General features: G+C 45.0%; 1 protein-coding gene across 5 annotated transcripts in view; it reads left to right on the top strand.

Annotated features, from left to right (window-relative positions):
- Positions 1-8,191, top strand: part of SP140L (SP140 nuclear body protein like) — a 62,516-nt gene extending 54,325 nt beyond the window's left edge. For 4 of the 5 annotated variants that reach the window (XM_037738729.1, XM_037738730.1, XM_037738732.1 and 1 more), the window contains 6 exons: positions 1,023-1,133; positions 3,504-3,619; positions 4,325-4,433; positions 4,735-4,812; positions 5,030-5,173; positions 6,166-8,191. In XM_037738729.1, coding sequence (XP_037594657.1) covers positions 1,023-1,133; positions 3,504-3,619; positions 4,325-4,433; positions 4,735-4,812; positions 5,030-5,173; positions 6,166-6,264 — 657 coding nt within the window. In that variant the 3' untranslated portion in view covers positions 6,265-8,191. The remainder of the gene's footprint in view (positions 1-1,022; positions 1,134-3,503; positions 3,620-4,324; positions 4,434-4,734; positions 4,813-5,029; positions 5,174-6,165) is intronic. The other variant, XM_017529075.2, reaches the window with a different exon arrangement.
- Positions 8,192-17,647: the final 9,456 nt, after the last annotated feature.

The following is a 17,647-nucleotide window of genomic DNA, read 5'->3' as shown; positions in this document are numbered from 1 at the left end:
GAGTCTAATGTACAGCCAAGCCAACAAGGAAAAAACAGGGGAAATCAAATCTCTTCATAAGCAGATATGGGTTTGGAAAAAAAAATGGCAGATAAGAGGCAGGACTAATTTCCACCTCCAACTCAGATGGACAGAACAGCGTGTTGAGACTCACATTGTGAACTTTTGCTACAAGAATCACCATAGGAACATCTCAGCAAAACAAGGAATTCCCAGACCCTTTCAGAGAAGTGCCTTGACACTGCAAACTCTGTGAGAGAGCCAAAAAACTGTGAGTTCTCAAAGTATGAGAAGGAGAAAGTCCATCTCTGAACACACAACCTCACTGAAGAACCTGAAAATCCAGATCACAAGAGAAGGATTTCACCTAACCTAGAGCTGAAATGAATTTAGAGAGCCGGTTAAAATAGAAAAGTAGAAGCAGCAGCAGAAAGAGCCTGTAGGCACTCCACACAGGACCAGAGGGAACAGCCAGTGGCTCTGGAGGGTGGGCTGTCCCCTGCTTCCAGAGGGAGAAGGTGATTGGCTTGTTTGAAGAATTCCATGGTTGGAAGGGAAATGAAATCAGTTATTCAAAAATAAGCAGAACTTGCAAGTGGTCCTCTTGATCGGAAGTGTTGGTAGGAAACCTTACCTGCAGCAGCAGAGCTGGGGGAGAACTTGTAGATTAGGCCGTTCTGCACCCTCCCAGTGTCACCAGATGTCCAGGCTGCACATAATATTGAACTGTAATTATAGACCTTGTAGCACTTTTCCCTTAAATGACAAAGGGCTCAGACACAGACTGGTTCTTTGCCATGAATACACATGTATTTGTCTGCAGTACAGCAAACATGTATTGGTCTCTATATTTGCTCTATAAATTCTGTTGGTTTTTAATGACTGGGATTTGCTCCACAACATGTGGACACAAATACTATCATATTTTAACTTCTCCAAATGAAATTAAATCTGGCTAAAGGTCTCATGTATTGAGACTGGTGAGAAATGTAGAATTAGTTGATTTACCATTATTTTTATAGAACAAAGCACCAAGGGGGACCTGGCAATATGGCCAAATACAAACAGCTCCGATCTGTAGCTCCCAGCAAGATCAACACAGAAGGCGAGTGAGTTCTGCATTTCCAACTGAGGTACCCGGTTTGTCTCATTGGGACTTATTAGATGGTGGGTACAGTCCATGGAGGGTGAGCCAAAGCAGGGTGGGGCATTGCCTCACCTGGGAAGTGCAAGGCATCAGGGAGCTCCCTCCCCTAGCCAAGGGAAGCTGCAAGGGACTATGCCATAAGGAACAGTGCACCTTGGCCCAGATACTATGCTTTTCCCATAGTCTTCGCATCCCACAGACAAGGAGATTCCCTTGAGTGCCTATGCAACCAGGGCCCTAGGTTTCAAGCACAAAACTGGGCAGCCATTTGGACACACACCAAGCTAGCTGCAGGAGTTTGTTTATTTGGTTTTCATACTCCAGTGGTGCCTGGAACGTCAGTGAGACAGAGCCATTCACTCTGCTGGAAGGGGGGCCAAAGGGAGCCAAACGGTCTAGCTCAGTGAATCCCACCCTCACAGAGCCCAGCAAGCCAAAATATCTACATAAAATATCTATCTATATATAAAATATCTATATATGTAAAATATATATATATATTATATATATTCATTCATACACTATATATAGTATGTATATACATATATATGTGTGTGTATATATATATATTTATTTATAATCTCCAATTTGATATATATACACACACACACACAGTGGACTATTATTCAGCCACAAAAAAGGAATAAAATCCCATCATTTGCAGAAACATGGATGGAACTGGAGGTTATTATGTGAAGTGAAATAAATCAAGCACAGAAAGAGAAATATTACATGTTCTCACTCATGTTTGAGGAACTGGAGGTTAATATGTTAAGTGAAATAAATGAAGCACAGAAAGACATATATTACATGGTTCTTGCTCATTTTGGGAGCTTAACAAGTGGATCTCATGGAAGTAGTGAATAGAATGATGGATACCAGAGGCTGGAAAGGGTGGGGGTAGGGGAAGAATAGAGGGTGGTTAATGGGTGCAAAAATACGGTTAGGTAGGAGAACTAAGTTCTAGTCTTAGAAATAAGTAGGAAAATTATAGTTAATAATTTATTGTATGTTTCAAAATTGCTAAAAGATAATAATTGTAATGTTTTAACACAAAGGAAAGGTAAATGCTTGAAGTGATGGATATCCTAACTATGCTGATTTGATCATTACACATTGTATACATGTACCAAAATATCACCTATATCTCCAAAACATGTATAAGTATAATAGATCAATTCTAAAAATACATTTCATTAAATGTATTTTTAGAATTGCTCTATTATATATAATCTAAAAATTATTTTTTTCATTAAACTCAAGGAAATCTAGGTGGTAGAAAATAATGCAACTTAACAGCAGTAAGGCATATCTACATGGTAATATGGAACAGTCTCCAAAATATTAAGTTAAAAAAGGAGAAGGGTATGTTAACATTTGATTTTGTCTTTTATGAAAATTATAGATATATATATTCTTATCCATGCACAAACTATTACTGGAAGGATTCCTAAGAAACATATTACTGTCTCCCTCAGGTGAAAAGGAAAGAGATTTGGAAGCCCCAAGCATGCGAGTCTTACTTTTCATTGTTTATATTTTTCATTTTCTTTGAATGTTTACCATGTATACATATCTTAAAATAAAATCAAAATTCTCTTTAAAATTAAAGAAAAAAAAAGAACATAGCACCAGCTCTTTTATGGGCCCAGGAAATGAGGGTAGGGCCTCCATCTTCAACACTGTATGGTTGCTTGGTCATTAGAGATGACACCTTCACACCTTCCAATCCAAATTAGCTAAGTCATGGGGGATCTACACCAGAGCCAAAGAGCTCTGTGCTCCCCAGGGCCCCCCTAGTCATCTGCACCCATGGTCCTTCCCCCTCAGAGGTAGGTGCACAGCCCTCCAGTCACAGAACCTACAGTCCAGGAACCCCTAACTAGGCCATCTCTTCAACTCATGGGAACTTATGGCCAAGAATATGGAAAGTAGCATCTCAGAAGCTTAGTCTATCATATGTAATTCTCTAGGTCTCCCTTTCATGAGCTGATTTGTGGTATAGGCAAATGGATTTAACACTTTACTTCAAAACCTGATTTTATCTGCAGCATAATACAATTATTCAGATTCCAATCAAATCATTCTCTTGCTTTGTTACTAGTCTTTTTGTGTAATAGTCTCTGGTTTTATAAAGAAACATTTTATTCTGACACATACCCCTTCCTCCTGAACTTCACTGCAGACTAGGATTTGTTCTGAAATCTCCAGGCCATGCTTCTCCTTTACATCCCAGTGAGAAGCAAATGCCTGTCCACGCAGGTTGACGCAAAGGTAGAGTGTTCTAGATGGCCAGAGGGGAGGCCATCCTGAATCTTGCAGATCCCTGTGACATGGACACTGTTTTACCTTCTAGATGAGAAACTTGGATGAGTGTGAGCTTTGCCGGGACGGAGGGGAGCTGTTCTGTTGTGACACTTGTTCAAGAGTCTTCCATGAGGACTGCCACATCCCACCTGTGGAAACTGAGAAGTGAGTGACATGCAGGCACCTCTCTTTCATCCTTTAAGGGACCCTTCCACCTGCCATGCGCTTTCCCCAGCAGAGTGCCTGCTTGTGTTTAGCTGGGGAAGGAGCAGGTTCCTTGGGTACTGGGACCCAGCAGTGTGATCCAGAGAGCAGTGGGAGACGCTGGCAGCAGGAGGTTAATGTTCTCTGTGCTCTCAGGGACACCTCCTCTGGTATGCTGAGGCCAGAGTTGGGGACCCTTTGCCTATATACTGGTATTGTCCTTTCCTTCAAGTTTTGTAGCAAGGTCTCCTGTCCAGGGAGACTTGGGGCAAGAAACACCAGTTGTTTTTATTTTGTGCTTATTCATACAAGACAAGTGGCATGGTCTCATTGGGTTGATGGAGGCCTGAGTTCCCTGGAGCTGAAAGCCCAGTTTCTGATACCGAGGCCTGGCAGGCAGGGCTCCTTGTACTCCCAGCAGCTCAGACAGGAAAAGGAGAGCCACACTCACAGTGACACCACCTTCCTCCGGTTTCCCACCTACTGCTACCAGTGACGTGAGGGAAAGGCCAATGGCTGGAGACCCCACGTGCAGTTCTTGGATACTCTGGGAGGTGTTCTCCTGTCCCCCATAGCTGAGCCCATCAGCCATTCCTGAAGGAGCACAGTAGCAGCCACAAAATGGTGGCCATTTCCAGGGTCCCTGCCCTCTGCTCAATCTCTCAGGACCCCGTGGAGTTGCATCTTCTGCAGGATGAAGGAGTCTTCAGGAAGCCAGCAGTGCTGTCAGGAATCTGAGGTCCTGGAGAGGCAGATGTGTCCTGAGGAACAGTTGGTGAGTCAGATGCAATGCCCAAACCTTCTCCTTTCCCCTCACATGTGAAAGCATGAACAAACGCAGGGTCAGGGGAATGCACCAGAAGTGTGCTCTTCAGAACCACACTTCAACTGCACTGATAGGCCACTACAACTTGTTTGCAGAAAAAATAACTCAGCCATGTCATGTCTGTTTCCAAGAACCACACGCGTTAGAGAAGCTTGTGGAAGAAGTGTGTGAGTCATGTGCTCTGTCTGGACAGGCATGTGGGCTCACTGTCTCCACGCTGCTTTTCATTTATGGCCTCTTTCTTTTGCAGAAATGTGAATTCCTCCTCTTGAAAGTCTATTGCTGTTCTGAGAGCTCCTTTTTTGCCAAGATTCCATATTATTATTATGTAAGTAACAACAGCAACCCATGATTACAGGTTGCCATGACATTGCCTGAAATGAGTCCTTGTGAGATTTGTGATCTTAATCCCGTGGAGCAAGAGCACATGCTGTCGTTGTTAGTTACCTTCACTTTGTTGTATTTCTGCTGGATTTTATGGGAAGCCACAGAAGGTGGAGATTGAACTGTGCTGGTAGCTTTCCCACTGGTATTTTTGTCACCAGATTAGAGAGGCATGTCAAGGCCTGAAGGAGCCCATGTGGTTGGATAAAATCAAGAAGAGGCTGAATGAGCACAGTTATTCCCGAGTGGAGGGGTTTGTACGTGACATGCGCCTCATCTTCCAGAATCACAGGGCATCTTACAAGGTAGGTGGCTCTTCCTGCTTCTGTTTGGTTTCTTTCCATTCTTCCCCTCATTTTCTGGTGCCTGGAAAATTTTAATTTCCCTCATCCTGTAATAAGCTTGCACAAGCAAGGGTTCTGAAAGTGAGTGATTTTTTTCAGTTCAGGTCTTAGCTCATCATAGCAAAGTAACAGTGAGTCAAAAGGTGTTCCTGCAACCAGAGCTCCAGGTTCCTGAGAGCTCATCCCCCACCTGCCCCAAGGTGACAGGAGCTCAGAGAGAGCAATTGAGTCCTGTCTGCTGCAGCATATAAAGAGAAGAATTTCATCTTATAGTGGTATTGTGCTTCTTATCTTCCCCTAACCTCAGGATTCCCAAACTCCAGATTTCTTTGCATGTGACTAGACCATATGGTTAACAGGGATTGCCAGCAAGGAGCAGAGGTGATAGAGAAAGGAACAGATCAGCGATCTTACCTTATGCCCTTCCACTATCTGAATTGGTGAAAGAGCATAGATTACTTTTCTAACCCACTGAAATAAGCAACCAAAGCCAAATAAGTAATAATCCCAACTATGAAAATAACTTCACTTTTCTGCCCTGTTAATAAGAAAGAATCATTCTGGTAAAAAACAGAAGTTACTCTTAGCTGCATGAGTTTTCAAGTTTAACCTGGTTAATGTAACTTAGCGTGTGTAAGACAAGAGTCCTATACTTAACAATATAGTGTATTTCACATTTCAGCATTGTTAAGAGAGTAAGTTTCAAATGTTCTCACCACAAAAAAATGATAACTGTTTGAGGTGATGGATATGTTAATTAGTTTGATTTGATTATTCCACATAGCAGTCATAAATCACATTACTTTATACTCCAAAATATATACCATTATAAATTGTCAACTTACAGTACTTTATTTTTTAAAGCCAAGAGTCCTGATCATTCTCAGTTGAAAGGTGTCTAACGACACTAATCATGGGGAACTTTGTTTTTGTCTTTATTATTTTTTTTCTAGTACAAGGATTTTGGCCAAATGGGACTTCGACTGGAGGCTGAATTTGAGAAGAATTTGAAGGAAGTGTTTTCTATTCAGGAAACAAATGGGAACCGTTGACTAGTTTAGTGGATGCTGAAGGCCTTCAGGAAATGGTACCCCAAAATATGCCACTAGTTTGCCACTTACTTCAAACTGAGAGCACTCGGACACAGCACATGCAGGGAGGGGCTTTTCTCTGAGCCTCCCTCATCTGCCCAAAGACGAATCATCCAAAAGAAATTCAATCATCATGAATCCCATCGCCAACAATCTCATCAGCCAGGGAAGGGTAACTGGGATCACAGGGGAGGAGGTGGGAGGTGACACCAGCGCAGACAGACTGTCACCTCTTCTCCTGAGGGCTGCTCCAGACATTTATTACTCACGAGACCTTTTATCTGAAAAACCAGCCAAGCTTTATTCAGAACACACTTCTTTCCTTCCCCCGCCCACTTGTCTGGCCACCTCCCTGCAGAAGCCCCAGGCCCCCATTCTTTTCGATAGCTGAAGACGGTGTATGCATGTCAATCATCTGACCCTTCTTGGAGTCTTGTATTTCATGGGACTCCTGTGCAAACATATATGATTAAAATTTTTATCCTCCTCTTAATCTACTTATGGCAATTTAATTCATTCATAGCTCAGCCAACAAACCTAGCAAAGTAGAGGGAAGCCATTTATCACTCCCCTGCAAAACTGTTGGTATCCTGGTGCCATCTCCTCTTCTGGCCAGGTCTTTTTATCCACAACTGCTGAGTGGTGGCTGAGTGGTCTCCAGAGTATTACCCTGGGTCTAATGGAACCAGCTTCACCTGAAGGTGACACCCCGTGGCCTGAGGCTGACCCCCTTGCCTCAAAACAGTACCAACGATGTGGTGTGAGGCTACTCTGTGCTCCCAGAAATCAGGCTGGAGCTAGTCTCCAGCTGTGGCCACATCCGGGCTTAGATTTTGGCCACAAAATGCTGCTTCCCCTTCTCCCTTCTGAGTGAACGCTCACCATAAATCTCCTGGTAAAGGGACTTCATCCCAGAATCTGCTTCTAGGGGTAAGATAATAGCCTAGGAAGCAAGCTCTGAGGACAGGTCTCTGGAGTTGGATCACTGTCTAGCCCAATGGTGCTGGGTGGAATATGGACAGTCCCAGGGGTGCTATCACTGAGCAGTTGCCAACACTTTTACCTGTAGTTAACTGGATGAGCTATAGGTGAAGAGGTAAGACAGCTAGTACAATTGGCATTTAAGAATTAAGGAAAAGTAACTATAATAAGTATGGGTTTTGGTGGCTATTGCTAAGTTCCATTAATGTCTTGAAAAGAGTAAATGACAGGCTTACATCTATTCATCACCACCATAAAGAGAAGAGACCCTCATGCCTGCACCTGGGAGACAGACAGGAAGGAAGGTCTGATACAGGCCCTGATTTTATGAATCACAGAACTTTATAGAATACTGAATCTGGGGCTCAGGAACTGAATTCTAAGCTCAGGGTGGTCTCTTATGCCAAAGTCAAGGCCTTAAAACTCAGTATTGGGCTATCTAGGTAGATGTACTTGAGAAGTTTGAACTCCAGATGCCCCCTGAACCTACTGGGTTTGTAGACAAGTCTTTCTGCCCCTTGTTGGAAGAGAGAGCTACCACCCCCACCCAACTCCCGATTTTTCTAGAATGAAGACTATGTTGATACCACTCAGGACAATGCAAGTGGACGGTCCTGGGCCAGGCTGCAAAGTGAAGAACACGTGTATCCTCCGAAGCAGCTGTAGGACTGGCCAGTGTGCATCAGCAGGAGTGAGGAGATTGTGTTTGGGAGTGGATCCTGGTCCAGGAAGGGAAAATATGAAACGAGATAAGTGAGAATTATTGATAAAGGGGCATGCTTCTCTACCACAGAGATTAGCAAGGGCCAAAGGTGATGATTCTGATATGCTCCGGGATGGCACCTAGAGACTTAGTATAAGCCATGGTACACAGTAAATCAACTGGAAGCAGAGATACCAGAACTACTGTGGCAGAGTCTGGAAAAAGGGATCTGAAGGATAGGGACGTTGGTGTGCTAGAATGGCTCTGCACTCTACAGCTGGAGAATCCATCCCTCGGGGGACTGAGCTCCTCCAGAGGGCACAAACACTAACTAAGGTAAGAAGGAATGCACTGCTGAGGGGCACCACATACTTGAGAAGCTCAGTGGGAGCTGTCCCCTGCAGGCTGGAGCAGTGCTAGGGATGTTTTACAGAACTGGGTCCCCCAGTAATGAGCAAAATGATAGAATTCCAGAATAACAGAGGCCAAGTGGCAGAATTTAACTGTGATGGCAAGTTAAAGTAATTTCCCTAAGGGGTATCAACATTAGAGTGACACCTGGGAGGCCTGGCCTGTAGGTGTCCATGAAGATAGCTAGTACGATATGCTGTTCCTACAGGCAAGATAGATATTGCTTTAGATATATAATCAAAAGAGATTAAAAATAGATGAGTAGAATGCTGAAGTCAGCTATCTAAAGGTGAAGTCTAGACCACTTGCCCAGCTTCCAAACCTCAGCCAGTTCACCACGAAATCCAGAACCCACTGACGGAAATGAGGATAATTTCTCATAAGGAAGAACCTTGTAAGTGTGCACAGCACTGATTCCCTCAAGTTTTCAAAGGAGGGCTCTATGGCCAAGTAACTCACATGCTGGGGAGAAGAAAATACACAACTTTCAAGGGATGTTGAGTACAATGTCAGAGTTGATGCTAATTCCCGAGGACTCAAAGCACTATTGTAGCCCGTGTTAGAGTAGAGTAGGTGGAGGTCAGGTAGTGTCCATCTCACAATGGGCCCTCTAGATCCACAGAGCCACCCAGCAATCATTTCTCCCCATGCCTGAATGTATAATCAGGATATACATTCATGCATACATCATAATACATAGCAGTTAGTTGACTGACCTGGTTCCTTAACCTGTGGCTTCCTAAGCTATGAAATAACAATGACTGTCTTAGGGAAGGCCAAGCAAAAGGCTCTCAAACTGAAGTTTCATGATGAAAAAAGTAAGTTAATTGTAGTATCACATTCTTGGGCTATGATAGAGATTAATGACACCTACAAAGACTTGAAGGGGGCAGGGGTTGTTATCCCAGTTACGCCTCCATTTTAATTCAGCAGTCTGCCCTCTGGGAAAGCTAGGTGGTTCATGCCACTAAACAACTACTAGAAACTTAACCAAGGAGTAGCCCCAATTACAGCTGCTGTGCCAAACGTGGTATCTTTATTATATTAGGTTAGCACAGCTTTAGCAAGTGATATGCAACTATTAATATGGAAATGCTATTTTGAAGGATACAGCAGGATGTAGGTTGAAAAGCAATTCACATTCTTGGCCCAGCACGATAGTGGGCACCTGTAATCCCAGCTACTTGAGAGGCTGAGGCAGGAGAATTGCTTGAACCCGGGAGACAGAGGTGGCAGTGAGCCGAGATCATGCCATTGCATTCCAACCCAGGAGACAGCATAAGTCTGTCTCAAAAAAAAAAAAAAGGAAGCAATTTACATTCTCAAGGATTGGACAGCAGTATATATCTTTACGGTCTTGCTCCAGGGCAAGGTGAATCCTGCTCTGTGTTACAATATAGCCTTTCTGGGCACTGCAATATGTTACATTGGTCCACTGTATTGATGACAATATGTTCATGGGCCTGATAAGTGAAAAATGTTGACTATTCTGAATGACTTATTAAGTCACAAACACGGCAAGTGATGGGAGAGAAACTTGACAAAGATTCAGAGATGTGCCTTGTAGGTAAGCTTTCAGGGGTTCAATGGTCTGGAGCATGTCAGAGCATCCCCTCCAAAGCTCCAAGCTATTGCAGCTCATACCTCCTACCACTAAGGAACCCAGAGCTTGGTGGGCCTCCCCAGGTTACGAGAATCACCATGATTGACATTCTGATGCAAGTGATTCTAGGCTTCATAATGTGGTTGTGTGTTTGGGAGGCAGGGAATGGGGAGGCAGTGGGTATACCATCTTAATAAATAAGATGTACTAATCAACAATGTCACATTAGTAAATACAGCTCTACATCATCCATGCCATACCTTCTCAAAACTGAATGACAGTTGGCTCTTTAGTTATTTTGGTCTGGTAAGCATACTAATTTGTACTGAGAGGCAGCACAGGCTAGCATTTAAGAGCACAGCCTCTGAAGTTAGCTCATGTAAGTAGGAGCCCAGCTCCTGCACTTCTCCACTTGCTGGCAATGTGTCCTTGGGCAAGCTACTCATCCTTCCCTGTACTGTTTTATCTGTAAAATGGAGACACTAGCAGTAAATAGCTCACTGGTTATTGTGAGGATAACATTATTGTGAGTTAATGTTTATTATGCACTTAGAAAGTGTCTGTCTGGCCCTCCATGCAATACATATGTAATAAACAAGCAAACTTAAAAGATTAACACAAACACCCTTGTATCAATTCAGGCTCTTTGCCTTCAAAAGAGACCCAATATATACCCAAAAGAATAGAAATAATTCTATTCTAAATATACATGCACATGTATGTTCATTGCAGCACTATTTGCAATAGCAAAAGCATGCAATCAACCCAAATGCCCATGAGTGATAGACTGGATAAAGAAGATGTGGTACATATACACCATGGAATGCTATACAGCCACAGAAAGAAATTAGATCAAGTGCTTTGCAGGGGCATAGATGGAAAAGCCATTATCCTCAGCAAACTAATGTAGGAATGGAAAATCAAGCACCACATGTTCTCACTTATAAGTGGGAGCTGAACAATGAGAACGTGGACACAGGAAGGGGAACAACACACTGGGGACTATTGTTGGGGACAGGGGGAGGGAGAGCATCAGGATAAATAGCTAATGCAGGCAGGGCTTAATACCTTGGTGATGGGTTGATAGGTGTAGCAAACTAGCATGGGCACATATTTACCTGTGTAATCTGCACATCCTGCACGTGTATCCCAGAACTTAAAATAAAATTAAATTAAATTTAGGAAAAAAAGAAAAGAATCCAATGTGAAAGAATCTAATCACAAAAGACCATGTAATTGATTATTCCATTTATATGAAATGTTTAGAATGGGCAAATTCATAGAGACAGAAAGTAGATTGATTGGTGGTTGCCTAAGGCTGGAAGGTTGAGGGGAAATGGGTATGTGGTTTCTTTTTAGGGTTACCGAAATGTTCTAAAATTGATTGTGGTGATGGTGAAACAGCCTTGTGAACATACTATATAACTTTGAATTGTACAATTAAAATGGGTAAATCATATGGTGTGTTAATTGTATCTCAATAAAGCTGTTAAAAAATAAATTAAAAAGAGAGAGACCCAATTTATCTAGGCTAGACAAAAGTTACTTCGATGATGAAATACACAGTGCCTCACAGAAAGGGTCAAAAGGTGAGGGTACATTGTTGGCAAACAGCCCTGGAAAAGGGCTGGAATCAGAGCATTTCCAGGCAATCAAGCACCAGGAATGACGCAGCCATCTCCCCAAGGATGTTAAGATTTTACCAATTTTTTTTTAACTCCTCACAGTACTTCACTCAAAACCTCAACTCCCCCCAAACAGTGTCTGGCTGGCCTGGCCTGCTCAAGGGCCAGCATTGTGATTAACAACCCCTCACTCCTGCACCCGGAAGGGAGAGCTCCTACACCAGGAGGAGGCTGGACAGCCAAGGGAATCACAGCTGACCGATAAAACCCACCTGGGACACTCACAGCCCGGACCACTGCTGCCTAATAGAGGAATAGCGGCAATTCCAGGCCAGTTAGAGATGCCACAGAGCTGGGGGCCACCAAATTCCTTGGGTCCACAGGAGCAGGTAACTGTTTCCCCATTGCCCTGTGCTACAGAGGCAAAGGCTGATTTGGTCAAATTTCTAGAGGGAATGGGGTCTGCCTTATACCACTGGACAACCAAGAACAAGGATTGGGGCTATACCTGTCATGATGTCAATCCAGCACACCTGGATTCAGAGAGATGCAGGAGCCCGCTGGGTTCCTACCCTGGCGGGTATGCCATGTCCCTGGGAGCTGCCAGGACCTGGTGCTCTCACTGTCCTAAGCTGGGAAATCATAGGCTCTCAGTAATGACCTCTTGGCTGGAATCTACATAGTGAGTCCTGGGTGTCAGCACATAGTCCTGAGCTGGGGAGAAGCACCTTCCATCAGGGAGGAGGAGAGATGGCCCTGGGAGACTTCACAAAGCTCTGGAATCAGAGCCCAGGAACTAAAGTTGTCACGACTGTGTTTCCTATGACACCAAACTCTCACATATACACAGTAGGGTGCCATTTATTTCCTAGTTAGATGCTCAGGAAGTCAGAGCAGGAAGGAGACAGAGGGAAGTCCAGGACCTGAATCCCTTGGAGAGAGGTGGCTGCTTCAGTAAGTTTCTGAATCATGTACTGGATTCAATACTGTCACTCAATCTCCTCCTCTAACAAAGAAAAAAGATACACTTCAACTCCTCTGCAAAAGTTTATATGTCTCATCTATGCAGATGGTTTATAATTATTAACTCCAACTGAAATTCTAGAATATCTATGTCTATTCTCCAGGCATATTACGTACTTTGTTATTTTGTTTACTGAAATAAGTCCACTCCTCTGACCACAAAAGTACAGAGTATGCATAGTCCCAAGTTGTATATCTCGTAACAAAGGTGGTCTTCCTGTTTGATGCTATGTATAGTCGTGTCTTTTCTCTTGAGTGGGCAGAGGGCCCAGGCGAGTCTCTGTGGAACTTCTGGTACCTCCAGGGCCAGGTCTGGGTGTGGGAGGGGGTAGGGCTAGGTTATTACTTAGGAGTGAGGAGCAGGGATTTCTGCTTCTGATATTCTGGTATCCTAACCATCCAGCCTTCTTGCAGATGACAGCTAGAAACTCTGGACAGTAGTCAAAAAACAACTGCCTGAGGCTTCTGCAAGGCAAACGAAGCTCAGAGAGGCACTTCCTGTTTTTCATTGCCTGGCCCCTGGGAGCAGCCACAGTTTTGTGTGGGGCAACCAAAACTTTGATAGAAAGCCTACCTTCTTTCTGGTTGGCCGGGCCATGGGGAAAAACCCAGAGCAGCCAGGCTTTCTGGGGAATGACAGGAAAATTCCAGAGGAGAGAAAGTCTAGGAAAGAACTCAAATTCTGTGTATGAACCTTCCCAAATCTCTGACTGATCCCTGGAACAAAGTGAAATTAGCGTGAACATAGGGGGGAGCTTTGCCCATTGCAGAAAATAATGAGAGTGTAGCTTGAATGTAAACGCAGAAATCACTTGCCAGAACAAAACTCTTTCTGTTCTGATCCATGCTAAAGTTGGCAATTAGCGGCCAGTGCAGTGTCTCCCCACCTTCTGCTGTAACTTCTGTTCAGATCCTCTGGGCTAGAATTTTTTGTCTGACATGAAACCACCCCTTCCTACATGACATCAACACCGAGATATTTCTCTCCTGAAAAGTCTTCATTCACATTTTCCCCTGAACCCCATGTAGACTAAAAGAGTCTACACTGGTTCATACAAGGACAGCACACTCCAGGGTCATGTAGTGTGGCCCCAGGAATATTAAGCTGGAAACTAGGATGTGGTGGGTTCAGGGAAGGGGGTGAATCCTCTGCTGAGATACTTGATTACATTTTTAACTGCCTCCTACCAGAGCTTCTGGGAAGGTAGGTAAAACCACTTTCTATCCCCTGCTCACCTCATCCTCCAGAGGGTTCATGGCTGAGTCTGGGTGGGGAGAAGGATGCAGGACCTCAGCCTTGAGAGCTCAGGACCTTGGTTTTTGACCATCTAATGATGTAGCCACCACTTCTGGCTCTCTCTGGTGTCTGTGACCACTCCTCTGGGACTCAGAGAATAGATGTGTCCATGGTTGGTGCATTCTGCATGTCAGTAGACATATCTGCTCTCAGACGATTTTGTAAAATCTATGTCAGTACATGTGGCCCGGAGTGTTGTACAGGAGCTGGCTGGTGCTTCTTCTTTTGTGCTTATTTAGGAAATACAAGAAATAACTCCTGGGTTCCTGCATTGTACCATTGTCTGAATGATAAATGGTAAATCCAGACCCCATTTCCTCATGACCCCCCCTGCCCCGCCCCGTAGGGAAAGATCAAATTTCCAATTCTGGATTCTTACAAGCATAGGTCAAGAATACCATTATTGTCATCACAGCTGAGCCTGGAATCCAAGCTCTGGGAAAAATGTGCCCTCTGGGATAAATGTCCCCTCACTTCCATGGCTCCACATTCAATGGGCTGAACACCCTCAAGAATTATTCATGGAGGAGGGTGCCATAGGCCATAGATGGTATGTATGCATAATGTAAAGGGGTCTCCAATTCTCTCTGGAAAGGAGGGTGTCACCTGCTAGACTGAGTCCACTGGCCATTCTCAACTGGCTGGTAGCTGCAGAAATGGATCTACATCAGGGAACTTACACTTTGTTCCCTTCTACACCAAGAAGACAGATCCGTAGCAGATGAGATGAATGAGTTTTAGACTTTAACGTCATTGTTTTGGAAACCAGCACAACTGTGTCAGTATGTTGTCCAGAAAGACATTGGACCAGAAGACCCTAGAGGCCATCTGCTCCCCAAAAAACTGTTCCACCTGGCAGTTTTACAGCCCACTTGCCCCTGACAGCCTCATCTCAAGGTGAGACACAGGATATCCAGCAATACCTGGTTCCCAGGGCAATTTCATGACCTGGCCAGACCAGGCGGTCCTCCTGTGTTAGTGGGCTGGGGCCCTTTAGGATGCCATCCTGTTCCCTGAGCATGGCATTTGTACCCATGAGAAACATGTGCACCAGTTAGGAGAAATGCACAGGGCTGTCCTACCAGCTCCAGAGACTTGCTTGGCCCTGGGGAGAGCTCATTAGCCTTTATTTTGGATTTCCCCTAGAGCAGCTCTGTTATGACTGACAGTCTAAGAAGACCCACCTCATCCTCAAAACAAGGTCTTCTCAGCATTTTCTAGGCACAGGTGTCCTGGGAAAGCCCCCCAGTGTTCTGGTCAGCTGCCACCCACCCATGTTTCCAGGAGGAGCACCTGTGGAAAGGCAGACTCCACTCCTTCCCTGAACATCTCCTCCAGACAATGGTTGGCAGATGGGCATTGGCCTTTGCTAGAACTATACCTCCTGTCTCATAGCCACTACATCTTCATGAAGCCGCACTTTCCAACCCTGCCCTTCCTTTATTCTGTTCAGCAATACTGAGAAACCTGCCAGGGACCCTCCTCTTCATAAAAGCACCTATTCGCAAACCCAAAGAAGCAGAAGCTGCTGCCCAGCAGGTGCTGGTGGAGGCCATCTGGAGGAGCCACCAGGTACTCCCCTTTCATCACCACACACACATCACCTGGCAGTCCTAAAATCTAGGACAGTCTGGGGGACATTCCAGCTCACCATGGTAAAAGTCATAGACACATGGAGGTTTGCAGAAATATTAGGAGTGGAGACTTGGTTCAAGGCTGCATTGTTCATTCAAGCCTTTCCTGGCTCCAGCCCCAGCCTCCAGACTCCCTCTGCTCCTGGTGGTCTCCAGCCCTGCCTCACTGGCACCCTGAGGCTCACAAGGAGACCCCAGCCTGACCACAGCTGGGAAGACATTCCTCCTCCTTTCTGAAAGCAGGTCTGATCCCACAGCCTTAGTTCCATGCTTGTGGAGGCAGCCAACATGGAGCTGCCTGGTTCACTTGTCACTTCTACATCCCTTGGAGGCTGGTCAGATTCTCTATCCTCATGCCCCAGTTGCACTGCTGCTGCAGCTGCCTCCTGCCCTGAAACTTTCTAGTCCAGAATTCCAACTACTCATCTCAGGGATAGACCTCTGGGTCTCACATGAGGGTCCCAGGTTGAAGAATCACCCCTACCATGTTATGCCACTGAGACCCTGGTAGAGGGTCTTGACTGCAAGTTGTCCAGGCTCTTGGTGTTTTGAACAAAGTATTGGACAAACACACAGCAAAGCAAGAAAAGAATGAAGCAACAATAGAACAGAAGCAGGGATGTATTGAAAATGAAAGTACACTGCACAGTGTGGGAGCAGGCCCCAGCAGTGCTCAAGGGTCCCCAATACAGAATCTTCTCCGGTCCAAATACCCCCCTGGAGATTTCCCATTGACCACTTCGTGCTCACCTCATGTAAATGAAGTGGTGGCCCGCAAGCAGTCTGATTGGTTGTGGAAAGCAACCAACCAGAGGCTGAAGTGATGTTACAAAGGTCACACTCCTATGCAAACATCTGATTGGTTGCAGATAGCAACTAATCAGAGACTGAAGTGAAGTTACAAAGTTGCTCTTCTATGCAAAGGAAGACTTGGCCCACAGACAACAACCAATCAGAGGCTGAAGTAAAGTCATAAAGTTACACTTCTATGCAAACATCTGATTGGTTGCAAAAATCAACCAATTTATAGGTACTTTCAATTTCCTATCTGCCCTGCAGAAAAGGGACAACAGTGTGATTGGTGGCAGAAAGCAAAACAATTTTGCGGGGTTTACGAAGGGAGTGGCCTCTGGACCTTTTGTTACTTAGGCATGGAAAGTGAGGATTTTCCTTGCAATTTAGTTCTAGGAAGCTGCCATGAAATGGCCTTAGATTCTCTGCCTCCAGACCCTATTTTCCTGCCTCAACCACACCAGTGAAGTCTGAACTGAAGCTGCTCTTGGTGAAGTCTATGAATCCCATCATCTGGCTGCATCCTGTGGTCCTTCCTCAATCCCTGCCTCTCCTACTTCTGAGTTTTCTAGGCTCCAGGAGCTGGGACTGCTTCTGTGACAGCAAAAATATTCCCTATTGCCAGTGTTCCTTGCAGCCATGGAAAATGCCCCAGGAGTTCCATTTTTTCCTTCTAAACAATCCAGCAGGATTTTTAGAAGTTCACACTGCTTGTTAATTTGGTACTCCCTTTGGTGTGTCTGACATTGCTTTCTGGATCAGAGAAACTTTGCTTTCTTCACAGAGGCCTACCTGTGATTCTCTACAAACCAGCAGAGCATGGTGCATGCTCATTTGTCTCCAACCTCATCTGACAAGAATGTCTCTCTCCTTGCTGCCAAGAGGTGCCCCAGCATGGGCATGTCCACCCATGAAGTTCAACCCTTAAGGAATTCCCTGCCAACCTGAGGCTCATTGGTTTGGAATTCCAGGTGTTGCTCTTGGCAGCCCCTAAGCACACCCAGAGAAAAAGCTGGCACATTCATGGCAGTGCCACTCAGTGGCCTGGGCCTCCCTGCTGCCCAGAGGCGGCGAGAGGGGAGAGTGTGAACCACACCACAGCATACTGGTGTGGTCTGTGCTGGGGCCAGTGTGCCTCATGGAGACTGGAATCAGAGGACAGTGGTGTCCAACAGAGGCTCAGCTTACCAGCCCTTCAGTCCCATAAAGCTGGAGAGTCATGGGGGGTAGGAAGAGTGAGAGACAGTGAGACACATACACACACACACACACACA

The sequence above is a fragment of the Cebus imitator genome, unplaced genomic scaffold (genome assembly GCF_001604975.1).
Source record: "Cebus imitator isolate Cc_AM_T3 unplaced genomic scaffold, Cebus_imitator-1.0 Scaffold57, whole genome shotgun sequence".
Lineage (NCBI taxonomy): Eukaryota > Metazoa > Chordata > Mammalia > Primates > Cebidae > Cebus > Cebus imitator.
Note: the sequence above shows the minus strand (reverse complement) of the source record. Positions and strands in the feature narration are given on the sequence as shown.